The sequence below is a fragment of the Anomaloglossus baeobatrachus genome, chromosome 8 (genome assembly GCF_048569485.1).
Source record: "Anomaloglossus baeobatrachus isolate aAnoBae1 chromosome 8, aAnoBae1.hap1, whole genome shotgun sequence".
Lineage (NCBI taxonomy): Eukaryota > Metazoa > Chordata > Amphibia > Anura > Aromobatidae > Anomaloglossus > Anomaloglossus baeobatrachus.
In genome coordinates this window covers 30,011,323-30,033,128 of record NC_134360.1, presented here as the reverse complement: position 1 = coordinate 30,033,128, position 21,806 = coordinate 30,011,323, and the positions used below count along the sequence as shown (strand labels likewise).

The 21,806-nt window shown below is 41.7% G+C and overlaps 1 protein-coding gene across 3 annotated transcripts in view; it reads left to right on the top strand.

Moving 5' to 3' along the window:
• Nucleotides 1–21,806, top strand: part of FRMD4B (FERM domain containing 4B) — a 288,020-nt gene that overhangs the window by 69,529 nt on the left and 196,685 nt on the right. Inside the window, exon 1 of one of the 3 annotated variants that reach the window (XM_075321402.1) lies at nucleotides 11,515–11,717. The exons of the other annotated variants lie outside the window; for them this stretch is intronic. Within the exon in view, the coding sequence (XP_075177517.1) occupies nucleotides 11,556–11,717 (162 nt within the window). The 5' untranslated portion in view covers nucleotides 11,515–11,555. Of the gene's footprint in view, nucleotides 1–11,514; nucleotides 11,718–21,806 lie in introns of those variants that run through there. 3 annotated transcript variants of the gene reach the window in all.

The window sequence follows — 21,806 nt, the reverse complement described above, 5'->3', positions numbered from 1 at the left end:
CCATATACGGTGAGCTCCCCCTAGTGGTGGCTGTATGAATCCATATGCAGTGAGCTCCCCCTAGTGGTGGCTGTATAAATCCATATGCGGTGAGCTCCCCCTAGAGGTGACTGTATAAATCCGTATGCGGTGAGTTCCCCCTAGTGGTGGCTGTATAAATCTATATGCAGCAAGCTCCCCCTAGTGGTAGCTGTATAAATCTATATACAGTGAGCTCCCCCTAGTGGTGGCTGTATAAATCCATATGCGGTGAGCTCACCCTAGTGGTAGCTGCAAATAGCCAAAATTGTATCATTTAACAAGTCAGAAAACTGAGCTTCTCTATATCGATGGATTTTCAGTAATAATCGCAATATTGCACCTAAGAAGAATGTTAGCTATTACTGGAACATAGTACATCAGATAGGGCCCTCAGTTGAGAGTGCGGTCTATTCAGAGGACTTTTTGATTTACGTTTAGGCTGCAGAGTAAATAAATTCCATCAACAGAATCAAACAAACCTCCAAATATATGGATAAAGCAAACAGAATGACAAAATATAATACAAACAAAAAAATACATATATACATATATACTAGCTGTAGTACCTGGCATTGCCCGGGATAGTAACTGTCTCTCTGTCTCTCTCCCAGTCTCTGTCTGTGTGTCGCTGTCTGTCTGTCTCTTTCCTTGTCTGTCTGTTTCTATCTCTCTGTCTGTATTTGCATCAGTCTATCTGTCTCAATCTCTGTATCTGTCTGTCTCTCTTTCTGTCTCTTTGCCCGTCTGTCGCTTTGCCCGTCTGTCTCTTTGCCCGTCTGTCTCTTTGCCCGGCTGTCTCTTTGCCCGGCTGTCTTTTTGCCTGGCTGTCTTTTTACCCGGCTGTCTGTTTCTAGGTCTGTCTCTTTCCCGGTCTGTCTCTTTCCCGGTCTGTCTCTTTCCAGGTCTGTCTCTTTCCAAGTCTGTCTCTTTGCCGGGCTCTATCTTTAACGGGCTGTCTGTTTCTAGGGCTGTCTCTTTCCAAGTCTGTCTCTTTGCCGGGCTGTCTGTTTCTAGGGCTGTCTCTTTCCAGGGCTGTCTCTTTCCAGGGCTGTCTCGTTCCCCATCTGTCTCTTTCCCCATCTGTCTCTTTCTCGCTCTGTCTCTTTCCCGCTCTGTCTCTTTCCTGCTCTCTCTTTCCCGCTCTGTCTCTTTCCAGATCTGTCTCTTTCCAGGCCTGTCTCTTTCCAGGCCTGTCTCTTTCCAGGCCTGTCTCTATCCAGATCTGTCTCTATCCAGATCTGTCTCTTTCCAGGCCTGTCTCTTTCCAGGCCTGTCTCTATCCAGATCTGTCTCTATCCAGATCTGTCTCTTTCCAGGCCTGTCTCTTTCCAGGCCTGTCTCTTTCCAGGCCTGTCTCTTTCCAGGTCTGTCTCTTTGCCCGTCTGTCTCTTTGGGCATTTGTCTCTTTGCCCGGCTGCCTCTTTCCAGGTCTGTCTCTTTCTAGGCCTGTCTCTTTGCCCGTCTATCTCTTTGGGCATTTGTCTCTTTGCCCGGCTGCCTCTTTCCAGGTCTGTCTCTTTCCCCGTCTGTCTCTTTCCAGGTCTGTCTCTTTGCCTGTCTGTCTCTTTGCCTGTCTGTCTCTTTGCCTCACTGTCTCTGTCTCTCTTTATCCGTCTCACCACCAACATCTTTTTACCTCACACATAAGCTTCTTATACTAACAGTTTATTTTGTTCCTATAGCAACCACTGACAGTTGCTATTTATAGCAGGATTTTTGTAGAATAACTGGAAAGCACGGGGTCACATTTTCCCAGCCAAACATAGTCTATGACGTTTCCTGAGTCGCATGGGGCATCTGTGCAAAATTTCGTGATTGTACATGCAACGGTGCGGATTCCTTTAGCGGACATACGCACACACATACACTGAGCTTTATATATTAGATATATATATATATATTTATATATATATTATATAGATAGATAACTTGTATACAGTGCACTAAAATAGTGAATGGGCTATTTTCCCCATCGTGCATTGCACACGGGATTGATCCTGGTGCTTTCCTTGATATATCGCCTTCTCCAGGGTTACAGGAGTAATCCGCTATTTTACTGTCGCTGCAGAAGGGGTAATTATTTTTCCGATGTCTGAGGCCGGCTGCACTTATTGTTTTGGCGTAGAGTATATAGTCCAATCTCACCAATTTAATGGTGATTTATCTGTTCTTTACCCTTTTCCTCGGTCTTAAAGGACCATTGAACCCCAAAATTGGAATTTTCATCCGCGAAGCGTGAAAGCAAAATGCATTGTTTACTGGTATCCTGACAATCCCATGCAGGAACCTCTTCCATTACAATAAGCAACACAACCTATTTCTTAAAGGGAAAGTTCACTTTCACAGTCTTGTAGTTTTTTGGGTTTTTTTGCTCCTGTGAATGATAAAATAAAAATTGAAAGCACAATTGCAAATATTCTTAATTCAACATCTCCTATTGTTTTGTATATACAGGTCCTATGGTAGCAGGTTACAGATTCTCGTTGAATTTTTAGAGGAAAGGGTGCAAAGATATCCCTTTAAGAGAAAGCAAAAAGCTGTAATTGATGAGTGAGCACATAGCCTGCAGCTGTACACTGCCCTCCATTGTATCATACACATTGGCTGATATGGCTCAGACCCTTTTTCCGCCCTGTCTCGTGGCAGCCGGAGCCCCCAGCACTCTGGATAATGGATTTCTGATTTTTTATGCTTTAACAAGGGCCTTGATCCTAGTAAAAGTGACGTAATGTCCTGTGTAGCGCCAAATGACATTTGTGCCGTCACCTCTGCCAGGGTGTGGTCCAAAACCGAGAGGGCAAAAACAACAAAGCCTGAGGCTCCACTTAACCCCTCCTGTACTTCCAGAGAGTGCCAGAGGCGGGCATAGGGCCCAAATATCATTCCCCTGCTCCCTGCCCCTGCCCCTGCCCCTGCTGTGGAAGTCATTTATCTATGAAGAACCAGTGGTGTAAATATATATAATAAATATAATTTTACTCATTTGTATAGCACTATTAATTCCACAGCGCTTTACATTCATTGGCAACACTGTCCCCATTGGAACTCACAATCTAGGTTCTCTATCAGTATGTTTTTAGAGTGTGGGAGAAGACCAGAGGAATCCCATGCAAACACAGGGAAAACATACAAACTCCTTGCAGATAGTGTCCTTATTGGGACTAGAACCCAGGACCCCAGCGCTGCAAGACTGCAGTGCTAACCACTGAGCCACCACAAGACTGCAGTGCTAACCACTGAGCCACCATGCCACCTATGTGAAAATAAATATTTCATACACGGCCGATTTCACAAGTTTTCCCACCTACAAAGAATGGAGAGGTCTCTAATTTTTATTGTAAAAACACTATATAACTGTGACAAGCAAAATGTAAAAAATCCACAAAATCACTTTTTATGATATATAAATAATTAATTAGTATTTTATTGCATGAAATAAGTATTTTATCACCGACGAGCCAGCAAGAATTCTGCTCTCAAAGACCTGTTACTTTCTTCCTACTCTGCACTCATTACATGTATTAATTGACCCAGTTTAAACCCATTACCTGTATAACAGACCCCTGTCCACACACTCTATCAATCACACTCCAACTTCTCCACCATGGCCAACACCACAATGCTGTCTAAGGACACAGGGACAAAATTGTAGACCTGCACAAGCTGGGATGGGCTACAGGACCATAGGCAAGCAGCTTGGTGAGAAAGCAACAACTGTTGGCATAATAAAATGGAAGAAACACAAGATGACTGTCAATCTTACTCGGTCTGGGGCTCCATGCAAGACTTCACCTCATGGGATAAGGATGATTCTGATAAAGGTCAGGAATCAGCCCAGAACTACACTGGAGGACCTGGTCAATGACCTGAATAGAGCTGGGACCACAGTCTTTAAGATTACTGTTAGTAACACACTATGCCATCATGGATTATAATCCTACAGGGCATGCTAGGTCCCCCTGCTTACACCAGCACATGTCCACGCCTTTTGGAAGTTCACCAATGACCATCTGGATGATTCAGAGGAGGCATGGGAGGTCATGTGGTTAGATGAGACCAAAATAGAACTTTTTGATATCAACTCCACTCTCTGTATTTGGTGGAAGGATGGAAGGATGAGTGCAATCGCAAGAACACTGTCCCAACTGTGGAGCATGGGGGTGGAAACATCATTCTTTGTGGGTTGCTTTTCTGCACAGGGGACAGGACGACTGCACCATATTGAAGGGAGGATGGATGGGGTCATGTATTGCAATATTTTGGCCAACAACCTCCTTCCCTCAGTAAGAGCATTGAAGATGGGTCATGGCTGGGTCTTCCAGCATGACAATGACCGGAAACACAGCCAGGGCAACTAAACAGTGGCTCTGTAAGAAGCATTACAAGGTCCTGCAGTGGCCAAGCCCGTCTCCAGACCTGAACCCCATAGGAAACCTTTGAAAGAGCTGAAACTCAATGTTGCCCAATGACAGTCCCGAAACCTGAAAGATCTGGAGAAGATCTGTATGGAGGAGTCTACAAAATCCCTGCTGCAGTGTGTGCAAACCTGGTCAAGAACGACTGGAAACGTCCGACCTCTGTAACTGCAAACAAAGGTTTCTACTAAATATTAAGTTCTGTTTTTCTATTGTATCAAATACTTATTTCATGCAATAAAATGTGAATTAATTATTCAAGAATCCTACAATGGCATTGTCTGGATTTTTGAATGATATACCTCTCCAATCTCTGTAGGTGGGAAAACTGGCAAAATCAGCAGAGGATCAAATACTTATTTTCTTCACTGTGTGTGTATATATACCCACTAATGTGAAAGTTTCACTATCTATTAGCACGTGGATTTTTCAATATTTATAAAATAAAAGTGATGAAATCGCAAAACAAAAAATATTGACCCTGAATTATTCAACAGAAATCCCAAATATTATCTATCTATCTATCTATCTATCTATCTATCTATCTATCTATCTATCTATCTATCTATCTATCTATCTATCTATCTATCTATCTATCTATCCTTCCATCTATCTATCTATCTATCTATCTATCTATCCCTCTATCTATCTATCTATCTATCCCTCTATCTATCTATCTATCTATCCCTCTATCTATCTATCCCTCTATCTATCTATCCCTCTATCTATCTATCTATCTATCCTTCCATCTATCTATTTATCTATCTATCTATCTATCCCTCTATCTATCTATCTATCTATCCCTCTATCTATCTATCCCTCTATCTATCTATCTATCTATCCTTCCATCTATCTATCTATCTATCTATCTATCCCTCTATCTATCTATCTATCTATTTATCATCTATCCATCTATCCCTCTATCTATCTATCTATCTATCTATCCATCTATCCATCTATCCCTCTATCCCTCTATCCCTCTATCTATCTATCTATCTATCTATCTATCTATCTATCTATCTATCTATCTATCATTCCATCTATCTATCTATCTATCTATCTATCATTCCATCTATCTATCTATCATTTCATCTATCTATCTATCTATCTATCTATCCATCTATCTACCTATATATATATAGATAGATAGATAGATAGAGGGATAGATAGAGGGATAGATAGATAGAAAGATAGATAGATGGATGGATGGAAAGAAGGATAGATGGATGGAAAGAAGGATAGAGAGGATATATATCTATTATCTATCTATATATCTATCCTTCTATCTATCTATCTATCTATCTATCTATCATCTATCTACCTATATATAGATAGATAGGATAGATAGATAGATAGGATAGCTATATAGCGGATAAATAGATAGATAGGCTAGATATTCTTCTATTTATCTATCTACCTATCCTTCTTTCTATCTATCTATCTAATAGTGTAATTATAATTGCACACACTTTTATTAACATAACACATACAATACAGACCAAAAGTTTGGACACACCTTCTCATCTCTAGAACAACTATTAAGAGGAGACTTTGTGCAGCAGACCTTCATGGTAAAATAGCTGCTAGGAAACCACTGCTAAGGACAGGCAACAAGCAGAAGAGACTTGTTTGGGCTAAAGAACACAAGGAGTGGACATTAGACCAGGGGAAATCTGTGCTTTGGTCTGATGAGTCCAAATTTGAGATCTTTGGATCCAGCCACCGTGTCTTTGTAGAAAAGGTGAACGGATGGACTCTACATGGCTGGTTCCCACCGTGAAGCATGGAGGAGGAGGTGTGATGGAGTGGGGGGGCTTTGCTGGTGACACTGTTGGGGATTTATTCAAAATTGAAGGCATACTGAACCAGCATGGCTACCACAGCATCTTGCAGCGGCGTGCTATTCCATCCGGTTTGCGTTTAGTTGGACCATCATTTATTTTTCAACAGGACAATGACCCCAAACACACCTCCAGGCTGTGTAAGGGCTATTTGACTAAGAAGGAGAATGATGGGGTGCTATGCCAGATGACCTGGCCTCCAGTCACCAGACCTGAACCCAATCGAGATGGTTTGGGGTGAAGTGGACCACAGAGTGAAGGCAAAAGGGCCAACAAGTGCTAAGCATCTCTGGGAACTCCTTCAAGACTGTTGGAAAACCATTTCCGGTGACTACCTCTTGAAGCTCATCAAGAGAATGCCAAGAGTGTGCAAAGCAGTAATCAAAGCAAAAGGTGGCTACTTTGAAGAACCTAGAATATAAGACATATTTTCAGTTGTTTCACACTTTTTTAAGTATTTCATTCCACATGTGTTATTCATAGTTTTGATGCCTTCAATGTGAATCTACAATTTTCAGAGTCCTGAAAATAAAGAAAACTCTTTGAATGAGAAGGTGTGTCCAAACTTTTGGTCTGTATTGTATATTCTATTCCAGAATTCACAGATTTATTTGCTGACATTACACATTTCTCTGGACAATTTCTAAACCCGACTTCACCCTCCCAAATTAAGGAAACACAGGACTTGCGCTTCCTAGACCATTTCGATGATTGCGCTGTTTGGTTTTTGGGTTGTGACATCCTGATTCTTGACTTGGCAGAAAACAGATGTTTAATAGTTGTAGAAATGACTGTCTCAGCAAAAATCCAGTAACATCAGCAGAGCAGGTGTAAGGAGGAGCCGCTTATCTGGGAATCTGGTATTATTATTTATTTTAGAAATCATCTACGAGACGTAACTCGAAGCTCCTGGACCCTCACACAAAATTTGGCCATAAAATGTGGCAGATAGTGTAATACCAGGGTGCATGTGCCACTTTTACCACTGCTCCTTTTATTGCCTCTGCACAAAAACATGTAAATCTCCTGCAAACTGTCTGCCACTAGCAAATAGATTTTTTAAATAAACTTTTTCTAATGCACTTTTTGTCAATTTTCTTCCATTTTTCAGGATCTCTGATTGCTGTTCTGAATTGGAATCTTCATGATTTAATTTCAGAAGATGGAAATCTGACGATCACATGGGTGCAGGGTCTGTTACAGTTATCAGAGCTCTAGCCGGGGGGTGGCAGCATATGACAAGGACAGGTTTTCATCCTCCAGAAATAAACATTGAAGGTTTTCATCAATAAAAGGAATAAGAAAATGACTAAAATTTGAATTATACAATGAAAAAACAAATACATTTTAAAGATGATTATCTCAACAAAAAACAAACCTTTTCACTTTGGACACCATTACGTTCTTGTTGGGTTGTTCTCCATTCTATCAAATCTCCCAGGATAATTTTTGGACTCCTGGTATAGTTAGCAAATATCCCGGGGCAATTTTTGGACTCCTGGTAGAGTCTAAAAATCTCCCGGGATAATTTTTAGACTCCTGGTAGAGTTGTCAAATCTCCCAAGATAATTTTTGGACTCCTGGTAGAGTCTAAAAATCTCCTGGGATAATTTTTGGACTCCTGGTAGAGTTGTCAAATCTCCCAAGATAATTTTTGGACTCCTAGTAGAGTTGGAAAATCTCCCGAGATAAGTTTTGGACTCCTGGTATAGTTAGCAAATCTCCCGGGATAATTTTTGGACTCTTGGTAGAGTTGGAAAATCTCCCAGGATACTTTGTGGACTCCTAGTAGAGTTGTCAAATCTCCCTAGATAATTTTTGGACTCCTGGTAGAGTTGTCAAATCTCCCAAGATAATTTTTGGACTCCTAGTAGAGTTGACAAATCTCCCTAGATAATTTTTGGACTCCTGGTAGAGTTGTCAAATCTCCCAAGATAATTTTTGGACTCCTGGTAGAGTTGTCAAATCTCCCAAGATAATTTTTGGACTCCTGGTAGAGTTGTCAAATCTCCCTAGATAATTTTTGGACTCCTGGTAGAGTTGGCAAATCTCCCAAGATAATTTTTATACTCCTGGTAGAGTTGGAAAATCTCCTGGGATAATTTTTGGACTCCTGGTAGAGTCTAAAAATCTCCCAGGATAATTTTTGGACTCCTAGTAGAGTTGACAAATCTCCCTAGATAATTTTTGGACTCCTGATAGAGTTGGAAAATCTCCTGGGATAATTTTTGGACTCTGGTAAAGTTGGCACATCTTCCGGGATAATTTTTGGACTCCTGGTAGTGTTGGCAAATCTCCCTAGATAATTTTTGTACTCCTCGTAGAGTTGGAAAATCTCCGGGGATCATTTTTGGAATGTATTAAGGATACTGTGACATTTTTTAGTCTGTCTCAAATTTGTACACAAAAAATGCAATTTTTTGCTATTTTATGCCACTCTTCCTCTTTGGAAAAGTGTGTGTCAAAGTGACTTTGATTATCAAGGTAAAAGAGCTGCAGCTCAGATTTATGAATTGTAACTTTTTAGTATAAAACCAAAAAACTGATGGCACTTCGTAACAGACAATTATAAACAAGTGCAAACTGAACATGAAACATATTCTAACAGAGAGATATGTCTTGATGCTGGCTGCTGGGCTCACATAAAAGTGGCCTTTTTAGGCTCTAAGTGTCTCAATTTTTCAATTTATTTCCTTAACTATAATGTATGTCCAAATTCTTATATTGATTGTTTGTATACCTTAGCGATTCAGAGGGCAGCTGTATATTTGCTACAGTATGCCATGTTCAGTTTGCATTTGTTCACATTTATCTATTAGGAAGTGACATCTGTTTCTTATTTTACAAGAAATCTGATGGCACTTCCTAACAGACAAGTGTGAACAAGTGCAAACTGAACCTGAACTATACTGTGGCAAATATACAGCTGCCCACTGAGACGCTAAGATATACAAACATGGAACATAGGAATATGGGCATGCATTACTGCTAAGGAAATAAAAAATGCCGGTTTTATCTGAGCCCAGCAGCCAGGGTCAAGGCGTATCTCTTTTTATTAGAGTATATGTCATTTTCTGTTTGCAACTGTTCACACCTGACTGTTTGGAAGTGACATCAGTTTTCTTATTTTAGATTAAAGGGTCTCTCTTTCCATTCACTGACTGTTAGCAGAGATTATAAAAACAGGGAAAATTTCATCCATTAAGGATGGAATGTATTTAAAAAAAACATCTACCAGGAGGATTTTCCATAATCATTACCAGGAGGATTTTCCATAATCATCCTGACTCCAGTGATGTCACTTGCTCATTAGCTTCCTGCAATTTTATTACAATCAGTGTTTTATCAGCAGTAGATTATCACTGCAGGATAAAATGTTACATGACAAGCAGTAATCTGTGCAACCCCACCCCCACTATTGATTAACAACGTGTTGACAATGCACAATGATTAAGTTGCCAATCAGTGGTGCAAGCAGGATTATACACCGATCAGCATTTTGAACTCTGCTATATCTAAAGTGGAGAAAACAGGGATTTTAATAAAATTGCACCAAGCAGTCCAGTAAGTGACACATTGTTGGAATCAGCCCCTGCATCATACTGCTCTTAGATTCTGCTCCAAAACCTGTGGATGTAAGCTTTTTAAGAATCTTGGGACAAAAAAATGACAAAATATACAGTTTGTTGCTACTTTGCACTGCTTTTGACTTTGGATAACTGGGTGTCAAAGTAGGTTCGGATAGGCTAAGTTCACGTGTCTAGTAATCATCCGTTAGAATGGATCCAGCAGAAATCCATTGGCAAAAATGTTGTGCAAATGCAATATTTTGAAAAATTGATTTTTGCAGGATCCGTTTTTTTTAACATTGGACTCTATGGAAAACGGATCCGTTAATTGATCGCTACTTATCTTCCATTGGAAACTGATCCAGTAAGAAAAAAAATGGATCCTTTACAAATGCAAGAAAAATGATCCATTTTCTATAGAAAATCATGTTTAAAAAAAACGGATCCTGCAAAAATCGATTTTTGAAAACGGACAAGAAAGTTGCGCGTGCACAAAGTTTTTGCAAATGGATCCGTTGTAATGGATGATAACTGGACATGTGCGGGGCAGATTAATGAATCGATACTTTTTTAAAAGGTCTCAATGTGCAGGGAAACAGTTTCAGACAGAAGTTTTGTTTATTTAAAGATTCGCCAAATGTATCCAGCAACGTGTGAAAAATTTGCAAAAAAAAAGTGACCTAAAAAAACGCCTTTCATAATAACTTTCCTGCAAAGTATTAATAAAAATTGCAACAATGGGAACTTTATAGAGTCCCGTATATGACCCTATTTAACATTCTTGCACGCCCCTCTATTCTACAATCTTTACTCCCCTCCTTTTAAGAGATTTCGGAAAGAACCGTCCCGGGAGACACCTTAAAATATCATTTTTTCCTCCTCGTCCCATTGCTTTCTTTCCAGCCCTTAGCGAAGATGCAAACACAGTACGTTAGTAGCGTGGAGTGTCGTGGTCCTCGGGGGCCCGCGTAGCCTCACTCTCACCATAACTACAGAGTCTACTTTTCATGTATTCTCCTGTGGGCCATTATGCCAGTGTTTACAGCCTGTGTGATTCATCCCTCGTCTCAGCGAAGGATCTTTTCATTAATGCCATTACGTGACTTTTATCCTCGGAACAGATTGCTTTTACTTCATCAAGCTCTAATCTTTGCCTTCAAGTCTGTAACCCAGATAATACCCCTCCGCGTTGCTTTCGAGTGTGTGGTCCCGAATCTACCACCACGGCGGCGAGGGCGGACAATCTCAGTCTATACCACTCCTCAAAAGGTGGCTGTAGATGGTCATTGCCGAGGATTGAGTTTAGAAGGGTTGCAATCTTCACTGCAAAATTTTGGCAAAATTTTCCCTTTCGACAGTCTCACTCTTTTCTTTTTTTTTTTTTTAGAAGATCTTATATTTAGTAAAGTGACATCACTCTTGCTACTGTCGATTAGCAGATTGCTCTAAGCTGCCAGGGATAGACCTGGATGCTCCGGTTAAGGCTTGAGCCGTCACAGTCGTTGGCTGAACTTCAAGTAGAATTTGGATCCTGCCCAGGAAACTGAGTGAAAGACGAGTTTGTCTAATTGACCCTGGCTTCTTTTCGCTCCGTTCTACCCTCTTTTTTTTTGTCACTGTGCACAAAATAAAGCTCGCTTTCTCGTCAGCTGCCAAAGCAAGCTGTGCACTAGACGGAGACAGGACTATTGAATGAGAGCGGACCGGCCATGGCTTCTGTGTTTATGTGCGGAGTTGAGGACATGCTGTGCACCGGGAGCCGCTTGGTGTGGAATCTGACTGTATCCACATTGAGGAGGTGGTACACGCACCGGGCACGGACATGCCAGGTGATGCTGAGGACATGGTGCGGGCTCAGGGACGTGTACCAGGTAAAAAGACTCATTCTAAACCTTTCTTTACACTTTTATTTAGTTAGAAATGAAGCAGCTTTTTAAGATAACCTCTGCGGAATATGATGGCGTTATATAAGGAAAGCATAAAAATTTACGCAAAAAAACGGAAATATTGCAATCGGAAAAGAAAAATATAAATTCTTCCTTTATAGTTTGGGGAAGTGCTACTTTATCGCTACTTAAAGGGATTGTTCATTAAGACTTTTTCACACAGTGCGTTTTTATAGCGCTTTTGAGTGCAGATTTGTCACAAAACTGCAATCAAATCAAAAGTTTTGTGCACACATTGAGTGTTTTCTACTTGCAGATTTGGTGCAGAAAATAATCTGCAGCATGTCCAGTCTATCAGCGTTTTTGCAATGATTTTTCCTGCATTGACTTCAGTTTGAAAAATGGTGCAAAAACGCATAAAAAAGCTCTAAAAAGTTGGCAAAATGAATCAAAAATGCTGCAAAATGCATAAAAACCATACAAAAATGCATAGGAGTGCACATAAAAAATGGTGCAAAAACAAATGAAAACATTGCAAAAAGACATAAAAATGCGTCAAAGTGCAGCAAACTGCTGCAAAACGTGCAAAAAGGCATACAAATGTGGCAAAGGGCATAAAAAATGCTGCAAAACACATGAAAACGCAGAAAAATGTATAAAAGTGTGAAAATGCACATAAAAATGCTGCAAAAAAGGCATAAAAATGCGGAAAAGCTCCTACAAAATGCTGCAAAACACATAAAAATGCTGCAAAAAGGCATACAAATGTTGTAAAGCGCATCAAAAATTCTGCAAAATGGATAAATACACACATAAATGCCTAATAGTGTGACAATGCACATAAAAAATGCTGCAAAAACGTATAAAAACACTGCAAAAAAAGCATAAAAATGCGGCAAAGCGCCTTAAAAATGCTGCAAAAACACATAAAAAGTGGCAAAAACACATTTTTGCGCTGCTTTTTTTTGAAGAATGGTGCAGAAATTTCTGCAACAAAATATTTAATTTAATTAGTTAATTTCTTTTTTTACTTGTTCTGCTTATGTCTGCACTTAGGAAACGTGGGTGACAACTGACAACCAATATGTTTAATGCTAGAGCTCGAAGATGGGTTGTCACCCAGCTTTTCCAGAGTCCTGAAAGGCAAATCTGTTTAGTTATGATTTATTATGGGGGTAAGAGGCTGTATTATTATATACATATGCACAGTTTTCTTTCTATAGTCCAAAAAAGCTAAATTGCATCATATATTAGTAATATAATGGTGTATTTACTGGATGTGACCCAGCTTTCCTAGAGTCCTGAAAGGCAAATCTGTTTACTCAAGCTTTAATATGGGGTAAGGAGCTGTTTTAATTTATAAATGTGCACAGTTTTCTGTCTAGAGTCCAGAAAAACTAAACTGCATCATATATGGGTACTATAATGGTGTCTTTACTGGTTGTGACCTAGCTTTCCTAGAGTCCAGAAAGACAAATCTGTTTAATGAAGCTTTAATATGGAGTAAGGGGCTGTATCTATATATATATATAAACTATTATAGCATGGGGGATGTAGCACGATGGGGGATGTAGCACGATGGGGGATGTAGCACGATTGGGGATGTAGCACGATGGGGGGTGCGCAGCATGGGGGATGTAGCACGATGGGGAGTGCGCAGCATGGGGGATGGAGCACGATGGGGGGTGCGCAGCATGGGGGATGCAGCACGATGGGGAATGCGCAGCATAGGGGATGGAGCACGATGGGGGGTGGGCAGCATGGGGGATGGAGCACGATGGGGTGTGCGCAGCATGGGGGATGGGTCACGATGGGGGGTGCGCAGCATGGGGGATGTAGCACGATGGGGAGTGCGCAGCATGGGGGATGGAGCACGATGGGGGGTGCGCAGCATGGGGGATGCAGCACGATGGGGAATGCGCAGCATAGGGGATGGAGCACGATGGGGGGTGCGCAGCATGGGGGATGGGTCACGATGGGGGGTGCGCAGCATGGGGGATGTAGCACGATGGGGAGTGCGCAGCATGGGGGATGCAGCACGATGGGGAATGCGCAGCATAGGGGATGGAGCACGATGGGGAGTGCGCAGCATGGGGGATGTAGCACGATGGGGGGTGCGCAGCATGGGGGATGTAGCACGATGGGGAGTGCGCAGCATGGGGGATGGAGCACGATGGGGGGTGCGCAGCATGGGGGATGCAGCACGATGGGGAATGCGCAGCATAGGGGATGGAGCACGATGGGGGGTGGGCAGCATGGGGGATGGAGCACGATGGGGTGTGCGCAGCATGGGGGATGGGTCACGATGGGGGTGCGCAGCATGGGGGATGGAGCACGATGAGAGGTGCACACCTCCCCCCAACACACACACACACAACACACCACTCACACACTGGGAACCACAAACACCGCCATACACAGACACCCACACACACAGACAACGCCGCACACACACAACACCCAACACACAAACACCGCGGCATACATAAATATACGCACATACCGCACAACACACACATTGCACAAAACATACCTCCCCCCAAAACACACCACACCCACACAAACCGCGCAACACACACACACACAACGCTACAGACACACAGCGCTCCACAAACAACGCAACACACATACAACACCGCTCTCACCCCCCGTCACACCCAGACAACACCCAGAACATGTACAGCCCCTACACAAACACTTGCTAACTACACACAACAACATCTATATATATAACAAAAATCATACATGAACTACACAATACGTAAATTCTAGAATACCCGATGCGTAGAATCGGGCCACCTTCTAGTTAATATATAAATAGGCACAGTTTTCTTTCTTGAGTCCAGAAAAGCTAAATTGCATTATACATTTGTACTATAATGATGTCTTTACTGGATGTGACCCAGCTTTCCTAGAGTCCTGAAAGGCAAATCTGTTTAATGAAGCTTTAATATGGGGGAAGGGGCTGCTTTAATATATAAATAGGCACAGTTTTCTTTGTAGAATCCTGAAAAGCTATATTGTATCATGTATTATGCTGTTATAATGTCTGTAATTTTTGTCACCCAGCTTTCCCAGAAGCAGATATAACATAGAAATGGATATATAAATTATTTTTTATTGTTTTCATTTAGGAAATTTGTGTGGCAATTAATATGTTTAATATTCCAAGTCTGGGCTGGGATGTCACCCAGCTTTTCCAGAGTCCTGAAAGGCAAAGCTGATTACTTATTCTTGAATATGGGTAAAAGGACTGTACTAAAGCTGTCATTGTGGAATCTGGAAAAGCTGGATAACACCACCTATGATAATGGCATTGGTTACAACTCAGCTTTCCCAGAAAGAAATATTAAGAAATGAATGAAATGCATTTTTAACAACTGTACTGAACATTCGAACATCACTTATTTTGATTAGGGTTTATATTTTTTTAAGTGTTTTCTTTCTGGACTGTGGAAAAGCTGGGTATTGTCATGGTGTCTTTATTATTTTTTACCGAGCTTTTGCAGAAGCAGATAGAATTGGCTCTAAAGATGCTATGTCTGATTCTAGGAAAGCTGGGTGACAACCAATATATCTAATATTTAATCATCTCAGTTCGGTTGTCACTCAGCTTTCCTGAGTCCTGAAAGTCACATCTGCATAATTATGGTTAAATATGGGAAAAGTGGTTTAAATCATTAATATCTAAGAAAATGTGTCATTTCGTAGTCTGGAAAAGCTGGATAGCACGACCAGTGACAGCTCAATTGCTTGAAGCCCAGCTTTCCCAGAAACAGATATAACTAAGCTATGGTTATATACATTTTTATTCATTTATTTTGCTTATGTTTGTACCTATGAAAGATGAGTGATAACCCATATTTTTAATATTCTCAGATGGTTTGTCACCCAGCTTTCCTAAAGTCCTGAAAGGCAGGAAGTCTTCTTATATATGGGTGAAAGGACAGCATTAATTTAAATGTATACAAATTATTAATTCTGTGCCTGGAAAAGCTGGAAAGTGCAACACATGACTCATGTGACATGAGGGCTGTATTAACCCAGCTTTCCCAGAAACAGATATATTTAAGGAAGCAATTAATTGAATTTTTAATAACTGAACTAATCAACGGGACTCCATTTATTTTCAATAGAGATTATAGTATATTTAGGAGTTACTTTTTGTTCCTAGAAAAGCTGGGTTGCAATCAATATATCTGTATTACAGATCCAGTTACTCCACTTTCCCAGAGTCCTGAAAATCATGTTGGCTTTGTTATACATCATTAAGGAAATAAGGGTTGTATTGCTCCATAAATAGTAATATCCAACTTTCCCTGAATCCAGATAGTCAAATATACATTTTGACTATCTGGATTCTGGGAAAGTTGGATACTAGAACCTATGAAAGTTATGCTTAAAGGTGGCTGCATTGGTTGCTACCCAGGTTGGATATATTTTCAAAACTCCTGAACAAATTCACAGCAACAAATCCCATAAGCACAGGTAGAGCTGTGTGTAAGTCAGGATTCTGGGAAAGCTGGGTGAAAGCCTGTAATGCCTGGTACTTATGTAAGGAATCCTTTTGACCTGATGATTTCATACAATTCAGAGAAATGATCAGCACTATGGAAGAATTTCAATATGAGTCATAAATTTGGGGCACTGCCTTCTATTTCCCGAAAAAAGGCTCCGCTGTGTCACAGGATATACACGACCTCATATATATAATGTATGTATGTAAATTTGTAGTTTGTATATTTCGTTGGCCTTCAGTGACTTTTAGAAAATGAACCAATCAGATCATGAGAATTTTGGGAGCAATATTTAAGGGGTCACTGCCCTTTAGGTGCCTCTGAAACCTTCCCTGGCATTGTTATATTGGCACAATATTTTGTATGGCACTATTATTTGAACAGTGTGTTGCGGTATTACTAATGCAATTTATACCAGGGTTGTTTTGGCAGTGTGTGGCGGTATTATGTGAACCCTGTGTGGTGTTGTATTATTTATGCACTTTATATCAGGATTGTTTTGGCAGTGTGTGGCGTTATTATTTGAAGTATGGGAAGTGTGTGTGGCACAATCCCAGCACTTTTTGCACTATTTATCTGGGCACTATTTATCTGTATTTATATAGTGAAATGGTATATAATATTTATCTTTGTTGTATATGTCACTATTTATCTAAGCGTCATGTAAGTGTTGTCTAAGGACTGTACGGTAATATTTATCTGGGTAGTGTGTGGGGCACAAGCCCGGCACTTTATGCACTATTTATCTGGGCACTTTATAGTTGTACTAGCTGTAGTACACGGCGTTGCCCGGGATAGTAACTGTCTCTCTGTCTCTCTCCCTGTCTGTCTATGTCTCTCTGTCTCTTTCTATCTCTCTGTCTGTCTTTGTATCAGTCTATCTGTCTGTCTGTCTCTCTCTCTCTATCTCTGTGTCTATGTCTGTCTCTGTCTGTCTGTCTCTTTCCCTGTCTGTCTCTTTCCCAGTCTGTCTCTTTCCCCGTCTGTCTCTTTCTCCGTCTGTCTTTCTTTGTCTGTCTCTATCTCTGTTTCTTTCCCCATCTGTTTCTTTCCAGGTCTGTCTCCCCGTCTCTTTTCCTGTCTCTTTCCCTGTCTGTCTTTGTCCATCTCTTTGTCTGTGTCTTTTCCTGTCTGTCTCTTTCCCTGTCTGCATGTCTCTGTCTGTCTCTTTCCTTTGTCTGTCTCTATTTCTCTGTCTCTTCCCCGTCTGTCTCTATCAAGGTCTGTCTCTTTCCCCATCTGTCTTTGTCTCTCTGTCTGTCTCTTTCCCCGTCTGTCTCTTTCCCCGTCTGTCTCTGTCTGTCTCTATCCGTCTCCTCACTAACATCATATTACCTCACACATAAGCTTCTTATACTAACACTGTCCTTTGTTCCTATAGCAACCAATCACAGCTGCTATTAATGACCTGTAGTTCCAGGCTCCATTCACTTTAATGGAGACAGTTTTTTGGAGAGTAAATGTAAAGCGCGAGGTTAAATTTTCCTGTCAAAACATAGTCTACGACGTTCCCTGGGTCACATGGGGCGTCTGTGCAAAATTTTGTGATTGTAAATGCGACGGTGCGGATTCCTTTAGCGGACATACATACATACACACACATACATACACACATACATACACACAGCTTTATATATTAGATTTATATGGTGATTGGTGACATGTAGTATACTATTTTTGTGCTGTACATGGCACTATTTATCTGATACTGTGTAAGTGTTGTCTAAGGACTGTACGGTAATATTTATTTGGGCAGTGGCAGAATCGTGGCACTTTATACACTATATATCGGGACATTTTTTGGCACTGTTTGGGCATAATAATATACCAATGTGTATACAAAATATATTGTGTTTGTAAAAATCAAATGATTGCCTCTACACTTTGTGGCCATGTCTCAGCCGCTCCCGTTGGCCTTACCCTCACTCCAAGCGCTGATCCATTAAAACATTTGTAGCCACTGAATGTTTTAAAAGAAGGTTTTGCATTGATTAAATACAATTGTATCAGAATGTGATGTTATCCTATGATTTAGCTTTGTTTACTTAATACCTAAATAATGGAGCTGCGGAATCCTGGCTGTAATTAATATAAATGACTGTTATTACAGAGCTCTTATGAGACAATGTATCATATGACTGTCCGTGCATCATCAATCCTGCATTGTGTTTAATGCATCATTTCAACAACGGAATGAAATGTATCACTTCTTCTGATTTTATAAGCAGCACAATGTCTTATACTCAATGATCCCCCCAAAAATAAATTCTAAGTAATGGCATATTTATATTTCATATTAGATGGTAGGGTATGAGTGATTGTCCACTTTAGACAATATTTCTTTGTTAGAAGGAGCTCCTGAAAATAACCTCAGGATCGATCAGCTGCATTGAGTGTGCAGCTTCTCCGCAGAACAAAAAAAAGGAGTCAGGCTCTGGAGAAGCTGAGGTGTCACTTCTTTTGCAGCTGAGAAGTTCCTGCTGTAGAAGCTGTGGAGTGTTATTTGTTGTGCCTTTTTCCCACCTGTTTGTCTCACCTTCTTTGTTTTGTCTTATTGCAGCAGAGAGACTAGTGTCTTGCTGGCCTTCATTAGCTAGGGTGAGTTCAGGGCCAGCAAGGTCCTAGGCAAGTTACAGCGCACCAAGGAAAAGACCCATCTAGGGATGTTAGGGAGTGCAGGGATCAGCCTACTAGCAAGACTGCAGCGTCTCCGCAGGACAAAAAAAGGAGCCAGTCTCTGGAGAAGCTGAGGTGTCACTTCTGTTGCAGCTGAGATGTTACTGCTGTAGAAGCTGTGGAGTGCTATTTGTTGTGTCTTTCCCCACTTGTTTGTCTTACTTTCCTCGTTTTGTCTTATTGCAGCAGGGAGACTAGTGTCTTTCTGGCCTTCATTAGCTAGGGTGAGTTCAGGTCCAGCAAGGTCCTAGGCAAGTTACAGCACATGGGGGTAAGGACCCATCTAGAGATGTTGGGGAGTGCAGGGATCAGGCTACTAGCATCTTGCTGGCCTTCATTAGCTAGGGTGAGTCCAGGGCCAGCGAGGGCCTAGGCATGTGACAGCAGACGGGAGAAGGACCCATCTAGGGATGTTAGGGAGTGCAGTGATCAGTCTCAGGTGACTGTTAGGAGGTGACCCTGCTCCTCTCTCCCTAGCGCCAGGGCCTTCTATTGTATTGCTACCTTGGTGTCCTTCTGTGTTGCCAGGAGTCCTCTCATACCTGGCGTGACACCTGCAGTTACATTATGACAATAAGTGCTAAGGAGGGGGCTGGTGGGGCACCTTCTGCACTCACCTGCAGCTGTACCCTCCACTCCAAGCCAGTCCCTATACATGTTCTGCACCTGTCGCCGAGCAGGATACCGGAAACCCTAGGAAGCCCTGCGATAACCCTGGCTAGTGAGTTGGCAGGTGAGGATCACTAGTCCCACTGCTGCACTAAAACAACATGAAGGGAAGGTACAACAGACTGGGGAACAACAAAGAATAAAACCCAGCTTCACGGCTGCAGTCAGACACCAGGACTGCAGCCTACACCGCTTCACAACAAGGGCTCCAGCAGCTCCTTCCACCTCGAGGCCTAGCTTCTAATGGATTTAGAATAACCGACGCCCTCTACTGGGAGATGTGACCAAATATAGGGGAAGGGAGTGGTCACCATCCGGAAGCACCTGAGGCCTGGAGTCAGAAGCTGCTGGAAAGCAAAACTGACCTTAACCCTTTCAGCACCAAAAGGAAAGTGAAAACATTTAATGTGGAGTCTCAGATGGCAAAGAGAGGCTCTGGCCCAGATCCTGTCACAAATCTGAAAGACAGAAGACAAAGAAAGAAAAGTGACTTCAATAAATCGCAAATGATAAATCGCTTACGACTTTTGCAGGAGGGCTATAGTATGAAATGGACTTTTTTATATTGAATAAAGTCTTAGTACATGAAAGTAGGAAACTTTAGGAAAGTAGCAACTTCCGTATGTTTAATTTGTTGCTTCCTCATTCTCACATGCAGGCTCTCAGTGAAAGTTCAGAAACCTCAATCAGCAGAAAAGTCATTTAGATTAAACAGTAAAAAGAAAACAGAGAAAAGGGGGAGGAGGGAGATGCAGCTGCAGTTAGTTCTCAGTTTTCAATTACATGGCATGAGTGAGGAGGAAGAAGACGAAGAAAAATTAACTGACAGCTGATTAGCCCAAGGCACACGGCATAGCTCCTACCTATTGCCATAAGTAGCCTATGACTTCACCACACATAAAGAAAGGAAACAAAATCACAGAGACCAAATACCAGCACAACCAGGTTAAACCCAACATAAGTGTCAATAGTGTGTCACAGGCTGATGTGATCTCGGAGGATCTGGGATCAGAAGGTCACAGCGCATTGCTGATCGCAAATCCTCTTTAGTTCCCGCTTGTCGTTTACCCTGAGTTGGAGCCTATTTATTTCCATTAGGTACTGAAGGGTTTAAGGTTTATTTCTATGAAGCAGATATCTAACAGGTAGTTGTAATCTCAGCTTCAGCCTCTCCCTTCTGCTAAAACTATCCACTTCTCACTCTTCTCTATGCCGGTTATAGCTCATACCTGTGCTGTCCACTTTGAAGGAGCCAGTCTCTGGAGAAGCTGAGGTGTTACTTCTATTGCAGCTGAGAGGTTCCTGCTGGAGAAGCTGTGAAGTATTATTTGTTGTGCCTTTTTCCCACCTGTTTGTCCTACCTTCCTTGTGTTGCCTTGATGCAGTGGGGAGACTAGCATCTTGATGGCCTTCATTAGCTATGGTGAGTTTAGAGCCACTAGAACTGGCATCTCACGGATGTATTTTGCAGTTTAAGCAGAATGTGGTGCTTTCCCATTGGGCAGTTTAAGCAGCATGTGGTGCTGTCTCATTGGGCAGTTTAAGCAGGATGTGGTGCTGTCCCATTGGGCAGTTTAAGCAGTATGTGGTGCTGTCCCATTGGGCAGTTTAAGCAGGATGTAGTGCTGTCCCTTTGGACAGTTTAAGCAGGATGTGGAGCTGTCCCTTTGGGCAGTTTAAGCAGGATGTGGTACTGTCCTTTTGGGCAGTTTAAGCAGGATATGGTGCTGTCCTATTGGGCAGTTTAAGCAGGATGAGGTGCTGTCCCTTTGGGCAGTTTAAGCAGGATGTGGTGCTGTCCCTTTTGGCAGTTTAAGCAGGATGTGGTGCTGTCCCATGGGCAGTTTAAGCAGGATGTGGTGCTGTCCCATTGGAAGTTTAAGCAGGATGTGGTGCTGTCCCATTGGAAGTTTAAGCAGGATGTGGTGCTTTCCCATTGGGCACTTTAAACAGGATGTGGTGCTGTCCCATTGGGCAGTTTAAGCAGGATGTAGTGCTGTCCCATTGGCCGCAGTCGGCACCTGATTACTCCAGATGAACAGCACACATATCAGATACTTTTAAAGTGTATTGCTACATTGTATCAATATAACAAACTATTGCAAATAGTCTAATATAAATATTATATTATTTACTGTTTACAGCTCATAAACAGATCTAAGTGTTTCCATGGCTATAAAGCACAAACAAACCCTGCTGTTTCCCCCTCCTA